The 14352-nt window shown below is 41.0% G+C and overlaps 2 protein-coding genes across 15 annotated transcripts in view; one reads left to right on the plus strand and one right to left on the minus strand.

The window, feature by feature from the left end:
- Positions 1–42: 42 nt before the first annotated feature.
- taf11 (TAF11 RNA polymerase II, TATA box binding protein (TBP)-associated factor) lies at positions 43–3373 on the minus strand. Of its 2 annotated transcripts, none has more exons than XM_077512619.1 (6): positions 2560–3373; positions 1233–1440; positions 1039–1163; positions 875–962; positions 652–748; positions 43–569 (listed from the first exon to the last, which is right to left on the minus strand). In XM_077512619.1, the coding sequence occupies exons 2-6, from the start codon at positions 1407–1409 to the stop codon at positions 439–441; spliced, it is 618 nt and encodes a 205-aa protein (XP_077368745.1). In that variant the 5' UTR covers positions 1410–1440; positions 2560–3373; the 3' UTR covers positions 43–438. The 2 variants fall into 2 exon arrangements, with proteins under 2 accessions (XP_077368745.1, XP_077368744.1); XM_077512618.1 differs by lacking the exon at positions 2560–3373 and adding an exon at positions 1688–1918.
- anks1aa (ankyrin repeat and sterile alpha motif domain containing 1Aa) overlaps positions 2278–14352 on the plus strand; it is a 62426-nt gene continuing 50351 nt past the window's right edge. For 5 of the 13 annotated variants that reach the window (XM_077512607.1, XM_077512608.1, XM_077512610.1 and 2 more), the window contains exon 1: positions 2281–3151. In XM_077512607.1, coding sequence (XP_077368733.1) covers positions 2973–3151 — 179 coding nt within the window. In that variant the 5' untranslated portion in view covers positions 2281–2972. Of the gene's footprint in view, positions 3152–14352 lie in introns of all 13 variants that reach the window. The other 8 variants (XM_077512605.1, XM_077512604.1, XM_077512613.1 and 5 more) reach the window with 5 other exon arrangements.

A 14352-nucleotide genomic window follows, 5' to 3' on the forward strand; every position in this document is an offset into this window, starting at 1 on the left:
ATTGCACCCACCTCCTTCACTCGCCAACAGTCACGACCCCAGTACGTTTATGGTGTTTATTGCAATACAGTTCAGTACATTAAAAAAAAAAAAAAAAACTTTCAATATAAAGGCCAACAGTAATACTATTTTCACGAATAAAATTTACTGTATTTACAATTATACTTCAGCAGTACAATTTCATATGAACTGAAGTATTGATTGAAGTGAATGTTATATCAAACATTTACACTGATAGTTTGGCAGAACTGCTCCCGGTTCATAGTCCTTGATCATGTGCAAATTAAAGTTTCTTCTTCAGCAATATGCACACTGATCTTGATGTCTGCTCAACAAGCAGTATGACCATTGACGCAATGTTTCCTTGGAGCAATGGTGCCACTTTGTTAGCCGGGCCAGTGTTGTCAACATTGACATGGCAATTTGAAGCCGCACTCCTCAGTGGAACAGAATATTTTTGTACTTGGTGTTGGGAATCTGGTGGCGGCTCTTCAGCCTCCTCACGGCCTCCCGCATGTGTTTGGGCTGAAGAGGTGGCGTGTCGCCCCACTTCTCACAAACATCCAATGCTGTGAAAACCCAAAGTTATTTACTATTAATCAACTATTTAAATAAACCTCAAGTCTACCCGCATGTGTGTTATATTCTGACCTTCCTCCACTATTTCCCCAGCAAAAACTTTGGAGATACCAGACATGGCGATCACCACGTTCTGGGACACCGAGGATCCTGTTATGGACTGGATCAGCTAGAAAACAAGGCACAAAAATACACATTAAGGTGATTATTTTAGAATACCCATTACATTAACATAGTGATTCCCTTTCCTCATAGTTTGGGAAACACTGCACTTAATATTTCAGAAATGTCACACCCTCTTAATAGCAGCTTTAGGGAAGGCAGATCGCCTGTACATTTCATAACGATTCAGCTGGTCTTCAGAGAAAGATGACACCAAAACCCTTCAAAATAAGAGGAAGAAATGTGTTAATGGGAGTGTTACTGAATAAGGTTTGTGTTTGGTTGAAGATATCTTACTGCATCTTTTGTATTTCGTCCTCATCAACCTTTTGTCGCTTCTCCTTTTTCTTTTCTGGTTCCACTTTCAGTCTTTTAGGCTGACCTGAAGTTCCTTCCTCCTCATCCTCTGCTGCTGCTGGTTCCTTCACACAAAGAAAAGAAAATAGCCAGTCATCTAAGTATACGTAGACCTAAACTTTAAATTTACTTACAGTTGCATCGTCCTGTTTTTGCTGGTCTTGCGAGGACGACTCCTTTTGTTCGTCTGCAGGCTTTTCCGGAGCAGGGCGCGTTGTGTCCTCGGCTGCCTGTGCTTTATGCTGCTCATCTTGGCTGGCTGCTGGGCTCTCAAGTGTGCCCTCGGATTTGATCCGTGCAGGATCCGCCATTATCTACCAATTACGATGGCAGCTTCAGACTCTGCAGGAATTAACAGTGGTCACTATGAGCTTATTTTATGGATGGATGGATAGATAGATAGATAGATAGATAGATAGATAGATAGCAGTTATGTTTGGGGCAAGACCGAACAGTCCACGCAAATCAAACCACGTATACATTACTTTGTATAAATGTATGCAGTATTTTTTTTTATTTGTCTTTCAATGCAGACAATGTTTGATGAGTAGCAAAATAAAATTAACGCTATGCCACAATAAGCGTTTACCTTCACTGCTTCAAGCTAACGAAGAAGGGAAGCGAACATACACGTTCGTTTAAACCGGTGACTGTCAAGTAAGCACCCCCTGTAACAAAAGTTTTCCTCGTAAATGAACAATTTGGCCTCAAATTATATTAGCGACTTTTGAATTTTCGGAGAAAACAGATTTTAAAAGAAGAGTCAGGCAACTCGCTGGTGCTGACCGTCACTTCCGTTTCCTGTTTGTATAACCTTTATTAACAAGAATTTACAACACAGGCAGGAATTTGTCAAGACTTTTATTGATACGGTACAAGTACAGCATAATTTTTATACATTACTTTTTTGAAATTGTTGCTCAAAATTATTATTGCCGCACGTTTTTGGTGGCTTTTAAAGTTTGATCTTAAATTTTGAATGCATAAAGGCGAGAACGTAATATAACACACACAAAATCGCGTGATTTACAAACGTTATTTTGTTTCACCTGCAAAAAAAAAGAAAAAAGTCTCAGATTCAATTATGGGTTATTGTAAGAGGAGGTTGGACACCTATGCAGTGCCTTTTCTTTTTTTCAGTCTTTCCTCTTCTTCCTTTTTTAAAATGTATTTTTTATTATTATTATTATTGTTATTATTATTATTATTATTATTATTATTATTATTATTTAACTAAAACTACTACATACTAACGTTGTTTTCTGTTACCGTTCACTTGTCGGCTGATGAGCTGTTGTGAAACGTTCCTGTTCACACCCACCGTGGAAATTTCACAGGCTCGAAAGAATTGAGGGGAGGAGGTAAAGTACCAAACGAATGACTTTCATTTATTTTTCAACTATTCGTATTAGTGACACAAGATTGGTGGACACTCGGAACCTCCGTGAGAACGCAGCCCACCTCTGTGCCCACTTGTGTTTGTGGCACCATCTTGCTGGAATCTCCAGTATCGAGCAGCTCGGGAAGGGTGTGTGTCTGTCGTTGTCCGGGGCGCGTGTGAATGTCTGCCTGCGGGGGGTTCGCATTGGAGATGCAGCAAGAGGGAGCAGTTTCGAGGAAGTGACGGACGCCGCTCAGGGGACTAGCCAGAGGAAGTTTGCTCCATGGTGGTGCCGTGCGCCTCAGCGAAACTTTTCCCCCTTTCATGCGCGAGCGACGCCGCGGAGCGGGCGGACGAATCGAGAAAGAGGCGGGGGAAGCGTTTTGTTTCCACGCAATTAATTTGAGGAATACTAACTTGAGATCGGGAGGAAAAGGAGGGGTGGATTTCCAAACGCAAACCCCGTCCTTCTTCGGTTTTCAACCGCTCCACAATGGGGAAGGAGCAAGAGCTCCTCGAAGCGGCTCGCACGGGAAACCTGGCCGCGGTGGAGAAGCTTTTATCCGGGAAACGACCGTCGGCTGGTACCGTGAGCGGGTCGTATGGACCCGGTGGAAGTGGCAACAGCGGCGGCCACGCTGCCTCCTCGCATCCGCTCTCCAGTCTCCTCAGGTAGGTTGCATTGGAGGGAACAAGACGCTATGAAGTGGACGATGCCTATCCGTGTTGCAGTGTTTCTCAGCCAAATATTAGCCTGGCCTACTTTGATTTATTTTGTTGACTAATCAAGTCTACTAACGCTAACTTAATTGGTTTCGTAATTTAGAAAGCAAGCGTGCCAAAACGCCAGCCTAGTGTAGGGGACTGTCTAAAACGCTTAACGTAATGGGCGCATGCTTCTTTGTTAGCTCCCAGCCAGGACTGTCTGTCATGTGCACAAACGAGTGTCAGGCATTATGCAGCTACAAAAAAAGCTACTACAAAATAGTACACGCTGTTGATGGGGTGGGGGGGAATCGCAGACGTTATTGAATGGCAGGACTCTCACAGGTGAAGGAAGGTGAAGTAGCAAAGCAACCCAACTTTCATCTGACCAATCAAGTGTGTGTGTGCATGTGTTGACTTCAGCTGCTTGGAAGATTGTGGCAGAGGTTGCAAGAAGGGGGGGTGGTATGGAATCAGAATCCTGCCAATACTCGAAACCTCATAATAAGGGTTTGAATCTCCGAAAACATTTTTGCATGATCGAAAATTTGTTTTGAATCTCCAAAAAAATTGTTTTGAATCTCTAAAAATCTCTGAAAAAGCTTTAAAATAAAAATAACTGATAAGAAAAGTATGACTTTACTGTGTTTCACCCATACATTTTCCAAAGGTTCAAAACGGTCATAAGCCAAGTTTCAAAAACGGCATTTTGGCATTGTTCTCCCTGGGCTTGGATTTGTTTCCCATTTATGAAACCTGTTGTTGAGATTATGTCCTCAGTTGATTGTTTATGTATTCAGTTTATGTGTAATGTTGCGCTTGTGCCACTATGAAGCGCTCGAACACGTTGTTCTTTTATCTTCCTTTGTTCTTTTATCTTTCATTTACTTCTGTGTGAGGCTGACGGGTGTTGAGTGCAGACGTGCTTTGTTGTGCTCCGCAATAAACGTCATACTTGGCTAAAGAAACGTCATCTTTCCGTCATCCATTCATCCGAATGCATTGTTAAACTGCCAAAATTTAACAGATTATGGGCCCAGGAGTCATTCGGAAGGAAAGTTGGTCAGCATCCACCGTTTAGAAAGTCGCGATGAACAGCATGCTAACTAATGGCTAATTAGCAAGAAGAGCTAACTAGCATCCATAGGGAAGTCCTTGGTGATTTAACGTTTGGTAGGTTTTAGTTACCATCTTGATGATTTTGTCTTCCTGCTGACTTTGATGACGTTCATTTTTGATACAAACTCCAGTCTATCATGTCTGTACATGACATCTGCAGTCTGTATGCCTGCCAGGAGTCTGTCTTATTAAAAATACACCCATAAATGGATGGCATTGATATCGCCATTGTAGTGTGCCAGAATATCCAGTTTCGTCACCTATCATTTTAAGGCTGATTGTTCACAGTCTCATTATATGAAATATCAGTGAGCTAAAAAAGAATGGACCTCTTAACTTTTTCTGTTTGAGTCTTTTCAACCACTTGTTAACTTATCTACTCAAAGTAATCTTGACTTCAATGCATCATCATCATCAAATATGGATGAGCATGTGTCAGTCAAAGCATCCTAGCCAATTTGATCTAAAGTGTGTCTGAAAAAAAGTTGGATGCTTCATGTGGACCATGTAGTGTACTCAAGTTTAATTACATTTAACGTTTTAACTGGAATCCTAATTCGCAGGCGTAGTTGTTGACTGTCTCGCCAGTGTGTGCTGACCATTGGAGACTGTCATGTCACCTTCTCAGACAAATTAATGGGAACTCTGAAATTAGTTTTCTCAGAATTGAATGTGTATTCGACAAAGGGCCTCAGTGAAACACGACTTAGTAGAATACGGCCTGACCTTTTGTTAAGTTTGTGTAGTAAGATGCCCTGGACTTACCATTCCTTCTGATTTCTAGTTTATCATATGTGACATCAGTCTTATTTCATGAGGGAAGTTTCAGATTCACAGAATTTTGTCCAAAAATAATGAAGCTATAGTAAATAAGGCTACCTTTATTAATGATCAAACTGGAATCATTATTATTGTCTAACACTGTCTGACGTGTGTTTTCACTAGCTTTTGATGTTCTTGCTTTGGAATGGGGTGCATGTCAAGACCTGCGGTGTTGTTATAACCAAGCATGCAGTTGTGCAGCTAGGCTCTGTGGAATGTCAGCTTTCCCAGGAGGCCTCACCCCATTGGTTGCCATGGGACAGGCACCGACCCCGGCGTGTTTAATGACGCCCTGACCCTAAACATTTGTTCCGTTACAATCAAAACGGGGTGGGCAGGGCTTCCTCAAGTTTCAAGGTCACGGCCTTTGAATTGGCTACATGTGGTGCAACCTATTTAAAGCAACAATGCCAAAGGTGCATTGATCGTCATAGCAATATAAAAACGGTTTTATCCAATAACAATGTATTAAAATCTGTTTAGCAATTAATTTCTTATGAATCAGCAGCACATCTGCTTGTTACACAACCAAGTAATACACATTTACCCTATATTTCTTCAAGAAGCGTTTAATTGACAATCAGTTCCATTCAATTAGAAGAATTACCAATTAATTGATGAACCGATCGATTCTTTTAACAACATGGTGTGTTTCTCAGATGCTCAGAGGAATAGGTCTCCTCAATAATTTTTTGGTCCACTCTGTGAAAACAATAGCGGTAACTGTGAGAGAACTTAGATGTAAGATAAAGTACCCTGCAAGAAAAACAAAAAGTCTGTCTATTGAGGGGAAATTAACAGCAGAATGCTGGGAGATCTGGACAGACACCATGAGAGCTTAGCTAGGCGAGGGCTTGTCTCGTAGCATCACAGCCACATCCTTTGTCAGAGCTGACAAAGCCTTGAAGGATAGCTTTTTATATTCATAGAAGACCATTTGGTGTTTTTTGGGGATGGGTGGTCAGGGGGTTTTCTCGCCCGTTTTGGTCTTACAAAGAAAATTGAGCTGTCATCTGGACCACCTATTTAGATTGCCCTCCTCATTAGACTCCCTGTTGGCCTGCTGTATTTTGGGACAGGCTCAGCTGCTGAAGTTCAGTACTGTTTATTGTCTTGCAGGGTCACTTTTTTTTTTTTTTTTTTTTTTTAAACAAGGGATGATTTGGTTTGCATTTTAATTTTGGCTGGGCTGTGTTCCAGATGCTTCCATCCCATTATGTCCGCTATTTGTGGCTCGTTCTAAGTAAATCTAAGCTGTCAGAATGAAGTTGCCTGTAAAAAAATATGTGCTGAATAAGAACTAACACAGTCTGCTCTTAAACATTAACACCAAAGTAGCTCTCTTGAGACGAGTGTACGCACGTATGTGTGCAGTTTGAAGGTGGACAGCGTTGTCAGTACACACCTTGCTGCAGAAAACTGACGGCCTCTTCATTGTGTTTCAAACTCCGAGTTCCAAGTTACCGTCACTACAGCACTACATTGTTCATGCTGAGTTTAAAGTAGAGCTGGCGAGCGGCAAGCTTGCCAGTCACGTTGCATTAATTCTAACCTCTGAACCAGAGAAACTATCTGGTTCAACCTAGGAGGCAGCGTCAGTAGCTGAGAAATCTTACACTGCCATGCTTGCTTGCATTCCAGAAGCATCTGAGTTTGTGATGTGCTGCTCGGCGTGTGATGTTTACGTCCGGTGTGTGTACTGGTACTCTGAGAACAACACACCTCATATAACAGTGATGAATTCCTCATATGTGTGAAGGTGTAGCTGAAACTGATAAAAACCGTGTTCTTGCATGTGGATTGTAGCCATGCTGAAAAACTAATGTAGGCTATTGGCTAATGTAGACAAATATTGTGTCGTCGTAAGAAACAATTCAAGTCAATGTGGAGACAAGATGCTGGCTACACAGTACAGGGAGTCCTCGAATTACGTCGGAGTTCCGTTCCTACGCTAGCGATGTAAGTAACCCGAATTTTGACTTAAGTCGAATTTCCCCATTAAAAAGCCAGCGATGACAAGTAGACACAGACGCTACTGTAATGTTTGTTTTTAAATTATCTATCAGGGTTCAAACCTGTTTTCAAAATGTGACCACCTGATACTTATTGGTCTGATCGCCAGCAAAAAAAAAATTGACGTGCACATCATTTGTATCATCTGTATTCCTAATATCCAATGCAAGAGATATATCACAATTGTGCCCTTGCACAGATTGTACTTCTTCGTTTTTGTTTCGCTTGTCAATGAGATCAATTTTAAACAGTTGTTATCGCGGTTGGAGTTTACAAAGGCCTAGAACAGCATGTTATCAAACTGAAAGATTTTTCTGGTTTTCTTGTTGATAAAATTCCTCCATTTCAAACGACAACTACACCTCTTTGACAATGACAACAGTAAAGTCTAATGCTGGCCTTTGAGCACATTTTGTACACGGATGGATTGTTTTTAAATATATGGCAAGATTGCTGAACGTTGATTCTGTTAGATTGTGTGCGCAACCAGGAATGATTCACACAAGTGCTAAAACAACTTTGATTCAAATCATTTCACATCTGTGTGATACAAAATGACTACGGCTGCTTTGTTGTTTCCTTCTCTGGCCTATCCTGACATAGACTCGTTTGTGTGGTGAATGAAAGGGTACATAATAGACTCGAGTAATCCCATATGTGCTTGTTAATGTGAACTCCAGTTCACTCCTCCAATGAAAAGCTTGCAAAAATAAATGGACAAAAGGAAAAGATAAGAACTCTGAGAGGTGTTTTTTTGTGGAAGAAGTACTGAGATATGAGCCCTGCTGTGTGGACATGTGCAGCACCTCTAGTTGCCCATTAGTGGTCCAGACGTTTGGTCTGTGTGGTCCTGTGGGTGGCGTCTCCCTCCATCTCCAACTCAACCCCTCTCAGCAGTCTTCCTGTCCACCTGCTGGGTGCACACTCATAGCCACACTACTGTTCATATCCACACTTAACACGTGACACACAACACACACAGTTATGGCACTCGCTTCACAAGAAGCAAATTACCGTATTTTCACGACTATAAGGCACACCTAAAATCCTTCAATTTTTTCAAAAGCTGACCATGCGCCTTATAATCCAGTGCGCCTTATATATGGATCAATATTGAGCCGCAACAGGTCTCGCTGTCAAGACGCTATCGGTGACCCTGCACGATCGGTGACGCGCATGCGCAGAAGATCCCGCCATCTTGGTTCGCTAGCTAATACTAATACTTTAGCTCAGAGAAAATAATAAAACAGCTGTTTATTCTAGTGATAGACCGATATGGTTTTTTCAAGGCTGATACCGATACAGATTATTTGTAGTCAAGTTGGCCGATAACCGATATTTCAAGCCGATATTCATTTGCAGTAAAATGGGGAGGGGGGGGGGGGGGAATTCTTTCAAACTATATATAATTTCTCACTGAGTAACAAATTCATGTGAATGTAGCTCATTTGGGGTTTTTGTTAGGGTTCGTAAAAACGTTTCAAAAAGATTTTTGCGGTGAAAAATTGTGTGAATATGTTCCAAATATGTTTACGACAAATAAAAACTGACTGCGAACATCTTACAAATCCTGATGAAAACCCCAAATTCGCTACGTTCGCAAGTATCCCCTGCTCAGTGAGCTTCATCGGTCTTCAGATTCAAAACATGGCCGATGCCGATATTTGTCAAAATGCCAAATATCGGCGCCGATAATCGGCCGGGGCCGATTATCGGTCTATCCGACTATTCATTTTTGGGAGTGAATTGAGTTATCAGAAAGCTGGTTTGTAATCTATTCATAAAGTTTGACTGACCTATCTGACTGTTTTGTTGACATTCCCTTTAGCGCAGCACCATCTAATGGATGCATAACGTAACCCCAGCCTTTACTGTTGTGCCTTATATATGATTTTTTTTTTTAAATATGTCATTCATTGAAAGTGCGCCTTATAATCCGGTGCACCTTATATATGGAAAAAGTTTTCACATATGTCATTTATTGAAGGTGCGCCTTATAATGCAGTGCGCCTTATAGTGCGGAAAATACGGTGCTTGCAAGAGGTTCACTTTACACATTTCTTTTGTCATATAAAAGAACTTAAATAAAAGTTGTCTGTAATGTGTTAGCCTGAGGTTGGATAGACAGACACATATTTGAATCACCATAGATATAGAATAAAATGAATCTATTGTTTGGATCGTGCACACTGCACACATTGATTTTGTTTTGTTTTTGTAAGAAGCACACATTTGCCAATGTGTAGCCATCCATCTTCTCGCCGTCTTTTCTCCCTGTTGCCAACATTGCTTTTCAAGTCCATCCTTTTAGTTCTGCTGCAGGCCTTTTGACTGCTCCCTTCTCAGTCTGTGGGCATCTGTAGTTCGTTCACATCTCCTGTGACCCCACACATGCTCTGTGAAATGCAATACAGTACATGATGTGTTTATGAGCCCCTCTTTAGACTTTTAATTGGCTGGGCCACAATTGAACTTGCAAATGCTCTACAGCATGGTGGTTTTCTTTTCAAGAATGGAACTTTACTAACCTTGCTCTCGCAAGATGAATTCTCGTGGTATATGTGAGTTCACAACCTCTGGAGAATGCATCTTGTACCGCTCCCGTAGATAACCGCCGTTCCAGTGGTTCGGACCAATCACAGAGCGACATTGTGTTTGGGGGCGGGATATGCAACTGTGACGAAACCAGGAAGCCAGCGCCGACGCAGGGGCTAACAATCAAACCCAACATGGACGAATGGACACTACAATTAATTCTGTTCCGGCAGAATTACTCACCGTTTCCTTGTTGAATGTTGAACAGCGAGAGGCGCTTCATGCATTTCTAGCTGCTAAGCATGAGCATTTAGCAGAATGCGTATTGAATAGGATGAGGTACCTTGCTTTTGTTTTGTTTAGTCATTCTTTTAAAATCTGAGGTCATATAGTTTTCGAGAAAATCTAGACAAAAACTGTAAATAGGCAGACCATGAGGCCACAAATTCATCTTGTAGAATGGTTTTCAGGTCATATGTGTCACAGACATCTCGAGGACTCATCATACTGTCATACAACTGTTGCATAATTTGCTGGCTAACTTTAAATGTTGCTTCAGAGGAATAGTGCTGTTTTATCTGTTTCAACATGCATAACGTACATGTGTATTGTCTCTGTCTTTTGGTTGATATCTTCAAGTCCAGGCTCAGGCCGTCCTGGGTGGAGTTTGCATGTTTTACCCGTGCCCGTGTGGGTCTTCTCCGGGTACTCTGGTCTCCTCCCACATTCCAAAGAAATGCATAGCAGGTTAATTGGGTGCTCCGAATTGTCTCTAGGTGTGCTTATGAGTGTGAGTGGTTGTTCGTCTCTGTGTGCCCTGCGATTGGCTAGCAACCAGTTCAGGGTGTACCCCGCCTACTGCCCGAAGCCAGCTGGGATGGGCTGCAGCACCCTCCGCGACCCTTGTGAGGAAAAGCGGTTAAAAAAATGGATGGATGGATGTTAAATTCATCACAGAACTACGCAAATGCTATTATTTTGTGATTGGATGGTTGAGGATTAGGCGGAACTTTTGCCTGCCAACTCAGTCTTTCGCCCACATGACCCACGACAAGAATAAAAACAAATCAGCGTTGAGAATCACACACATTTTACGGACCTTTTCATGATTGCAGCACAGAACCTCAAAGTTAACAGGATTGTTTGCTGTAATGTTACTTCGCGTGTCCGATCAAGATCACTGTGATTACAGCTGATCACAAATTTTGCATGAATGCAAAATATCGTCCTACCCGCTCCAGCTGATCCCCTCAGTCACCGACCGTACTATAAAGTCCAACGTACCACAATGTTCAGAAGATGAGTGCCCTCTTTGACTTTTATTAAACCACATGCAGTAACAACTTTTCACAGGTTTTGGGCATTGGGCACAGGCAAAGGAAATAAACATTAATAAACAAAATAAACATCGTTAACGATGCGAATCAATTCATTATTAGTCATTGTAATTTGTGGATCTAACATTTTAACTATTTTAATCAGCAGTTGAAAAACAATGTGTATGTATGTGCAACACTCCGATACGACTGGAGTGAAGAGTATCCAAATGAGAACTTTTCAACTTTTAGCTGAGCTCAAGAGTTTTAGCTGTTGACTCGTTTAATTTTACTCTGTTTAAATTGCACTGCCAATCCCCTTACACTGATTGGAGAGTTAGGATGGTACAGATTATCAATACAAACTTGAGTTACTGTATAGTCTGTCTGACATTTAAACACAAATAACTGAGGATTTGAGAAAAACAGTGGGGATTTATGATTAATCCATCTGCACATATATGCAACATGCCAGCATTCAACTATCATCAGTAAGCTAATGGGAAGGCCAGGAAGGAAATATTATTATCTGTCGTGTTTTTAAAACCAAGCTTTCTACAGCACGGAATTACAGCCCCCCAGAATCTCTTTCAAACACTAGTTTCATCCCCCTGATATTCCCTCAGGGAAATTAAGGATTAGCGTGGCCCTTTCAAAGAGGAATTCCTTAGTTGCTTCCCATGAATGCCCCCCCCAACCAACCCCCATCCTCCGGCCGCACTCCAATCCAAATTCTGTGTTCTGTTTTGCCCATCGCCCAGCTATGGGACATAAGCCCTGTCTCTGAGCTAGGTTGGTTGTGAGCCGTAGTAAGAGGATGACAGTGGATTGTCGGGCACCACGCTGATTCCTGGCCTCGAGTGCCACCTTGCCAAAATGCTGAGAGGATGAGGTGTTGTGACTTTTACTACTAGCCTTTCTAAATATAAATACTGTGACGGATTAAAAAGGTGATGCAAAATTGTGATTTTTCCCCAGTCCCTCTGCTAATGTGGTTTCCACTTTCCACAACACAATGTGGCATGAGAGAATTCTTAGCAACGATACAAGATTCATGCCCCCTACCACACAACTGGGTTGGCCAATGGGTAAAGGCCTGCTTGATTTTTCTCCTCCTCTAAACCTACACATAATCAAAAATTGTCTTGAAAGAGTGCCAACATTTATTGGCTATTAGGGGTGTGAATTGCCTAGTACCTGACGATTCGATCCGTATCACGATTCATAGGTCACGATTCGATTCAATACCGATTAATCCCAATATGAATTTACAAGTCGATAGTTGCGATTTTTTTTTTTACTCAAATTTAGAAAATACCATTCAGTAAACTTATACATGTACACTGTAAGATTTGTATGAAAATGTATTATTTATTGATCTGAAACTTCAGTCTTAGAACTGTGAGCCACTGTATTTAACAGGTTGTAACATTTTTCATGTTTGAACAGCATAAGTATTAAGGCTTAATGTTCCATTAATATAACATTCTTCCATGCTTAAGGTGTGAACGTTAGACATTTTGTGGAATATTTTTCCATCAAAAATGGAAGTTAAAAAATCGATTCGGCTGCCTATTGAATCGATTCGAGAATTGCTTGCTGCAGAATCGCGATATATTGCCGAATCGATTTTTTTTTTTTTTTAAACACCCCTATTAGCTATATCATTCCAATCCAGAAAACTACGGTATATTATAAAAATCATTTGTCAAATGAAAAGTTTTGCCTTACTATACACATTTTTACAGCTAATGTGTAAAATACAGTAATATATGGTGTTTGGATTTACGTAGCCCTTTAAGCCAGAGTGTCCTCCAATTGGGGGCCTCTCAGACTTTGAAGAAATTGTGTGAAACATTGCACTAATCATGAAAGAATCTAATGATGTCGCACATCAAATTAAACTGCAGAGCTACAATATACAATATATAAGCCATTTTTACATGCCCAAAAACAGCTCATACGGCAACTAATTTAATTATCAAATACAGAAATCGGTATTGCGCCACACAGTTAAATAACTCGTCTCTCCTGCTGTGCCACTTCATGCAAAACACTAAAGTGTTTTTGCGTTTTGTTTTTTTTCCCCCCACATTTGTGCCATGTGTCATATACTGATATTTACACATCTCATCTGAACAAATCTCACAAGTGTTCCCTTTATTATGACAAGAATTATTCAAATAGACCTTGTGGTTGCAAAGATATCCTCTTTTTATTTTGGCTATGGTAAATTTAAGTTTAATTAAATTGTAAAATTGACACATCAGATCCTTGGCCACATAGTCTCAGATTTTATATGACATCTATCTGCAACTGATGCTAACATTGACCAAATAATAAATAAAACATCTGATCAAAGCTCTAAACCTTGCATATGAGCCTCACAATTAAATTACAATGTCTGGAAATAAATTATTAATGTTCACTAGTGCGACCATCAGTCAGTCGTATTAATTATTTGCCCGATGCCCAGGCAGGACTTTTTTGTACTTCTCTGGGATGCTTTCTGCACTCTGCCTGATTTCGTTAACTTCTCCTGTCCTAGTTGCTGCTCTCTTCATGTTTATGTTAATTTGTTTATGGGCTTTTTTTTTTTTTCTGCTGTAAGCTGTTACATAATTCTTTTATCTAGGACAGAAACCAAAAGTCAGTTTCTGTCTCCACTTGTGCTTGTGATGTGTTCAGTGACCACGCAAACGTGGCGTTGGCGTACAAGACGACAAATGCATGGTCCGACATGAAGCCTTTCAGAGTGGCGGCCCCGTGGGCCCACTAAGAGCCACTTTGTGGTGGCCCCGTTGAAACCGTACTGGGTTCATGTACAGTATTAATGATATACAGTAATATGGCAAATTTCAGTCATTATTTCAATGAATGATGTATACTGTTTTATTTCAGACTTTTTGAAGATATTACTTACGTGTAGTTAGTTGGTTTGCATGTAAAAGAAAAAAAACAAAACAAGAATGTGTTGATTTCATCATATCATTTATAAAATTTCCACTGGCTTGGTTTGGCGAGCATCTGTAAAGTAAGGTATGTGGCGGGTCAAGACAATGCCATTGCAGGCCTGGGATCATTGGGCCACCAGTAATGTCGGACCCTGAAATGCCGTTGCTAGTTCTTAGATGAATGAGGAGGAAGCATGTCGGTTTTAATATCTGGCATGACCATAAGCTTCCCTTCTTACTTAACAGATGCTTATCAATGCCCAGCTTTTCGTCACACTCGAGTAATTCCTCCTTGCACATTCTGCTTTTTTAGTGCATCCTCATGGCTGCTTTGTGTGATAAATGAAATGCAAAAAAGCATGCTGGAGGGAATATACTGTCTGACTTGGAGAGGGTTTGCATCCCCGTG

This window comes from Festucalex cinctus, chromosome 2, assembly GCF_051991245.1.
Source record: "Festucalex cinctus isolate MCC-2025b chromosome 2, RoL_Fcin_1.0, whole genome shotgun sequence".
Lineage (NCBI taxonomy): Eukaryota > Metazoa > Chordata > Actinopteri > Syngnathiformes > Syngnathidae > Festucalex > Festucalex cinctus.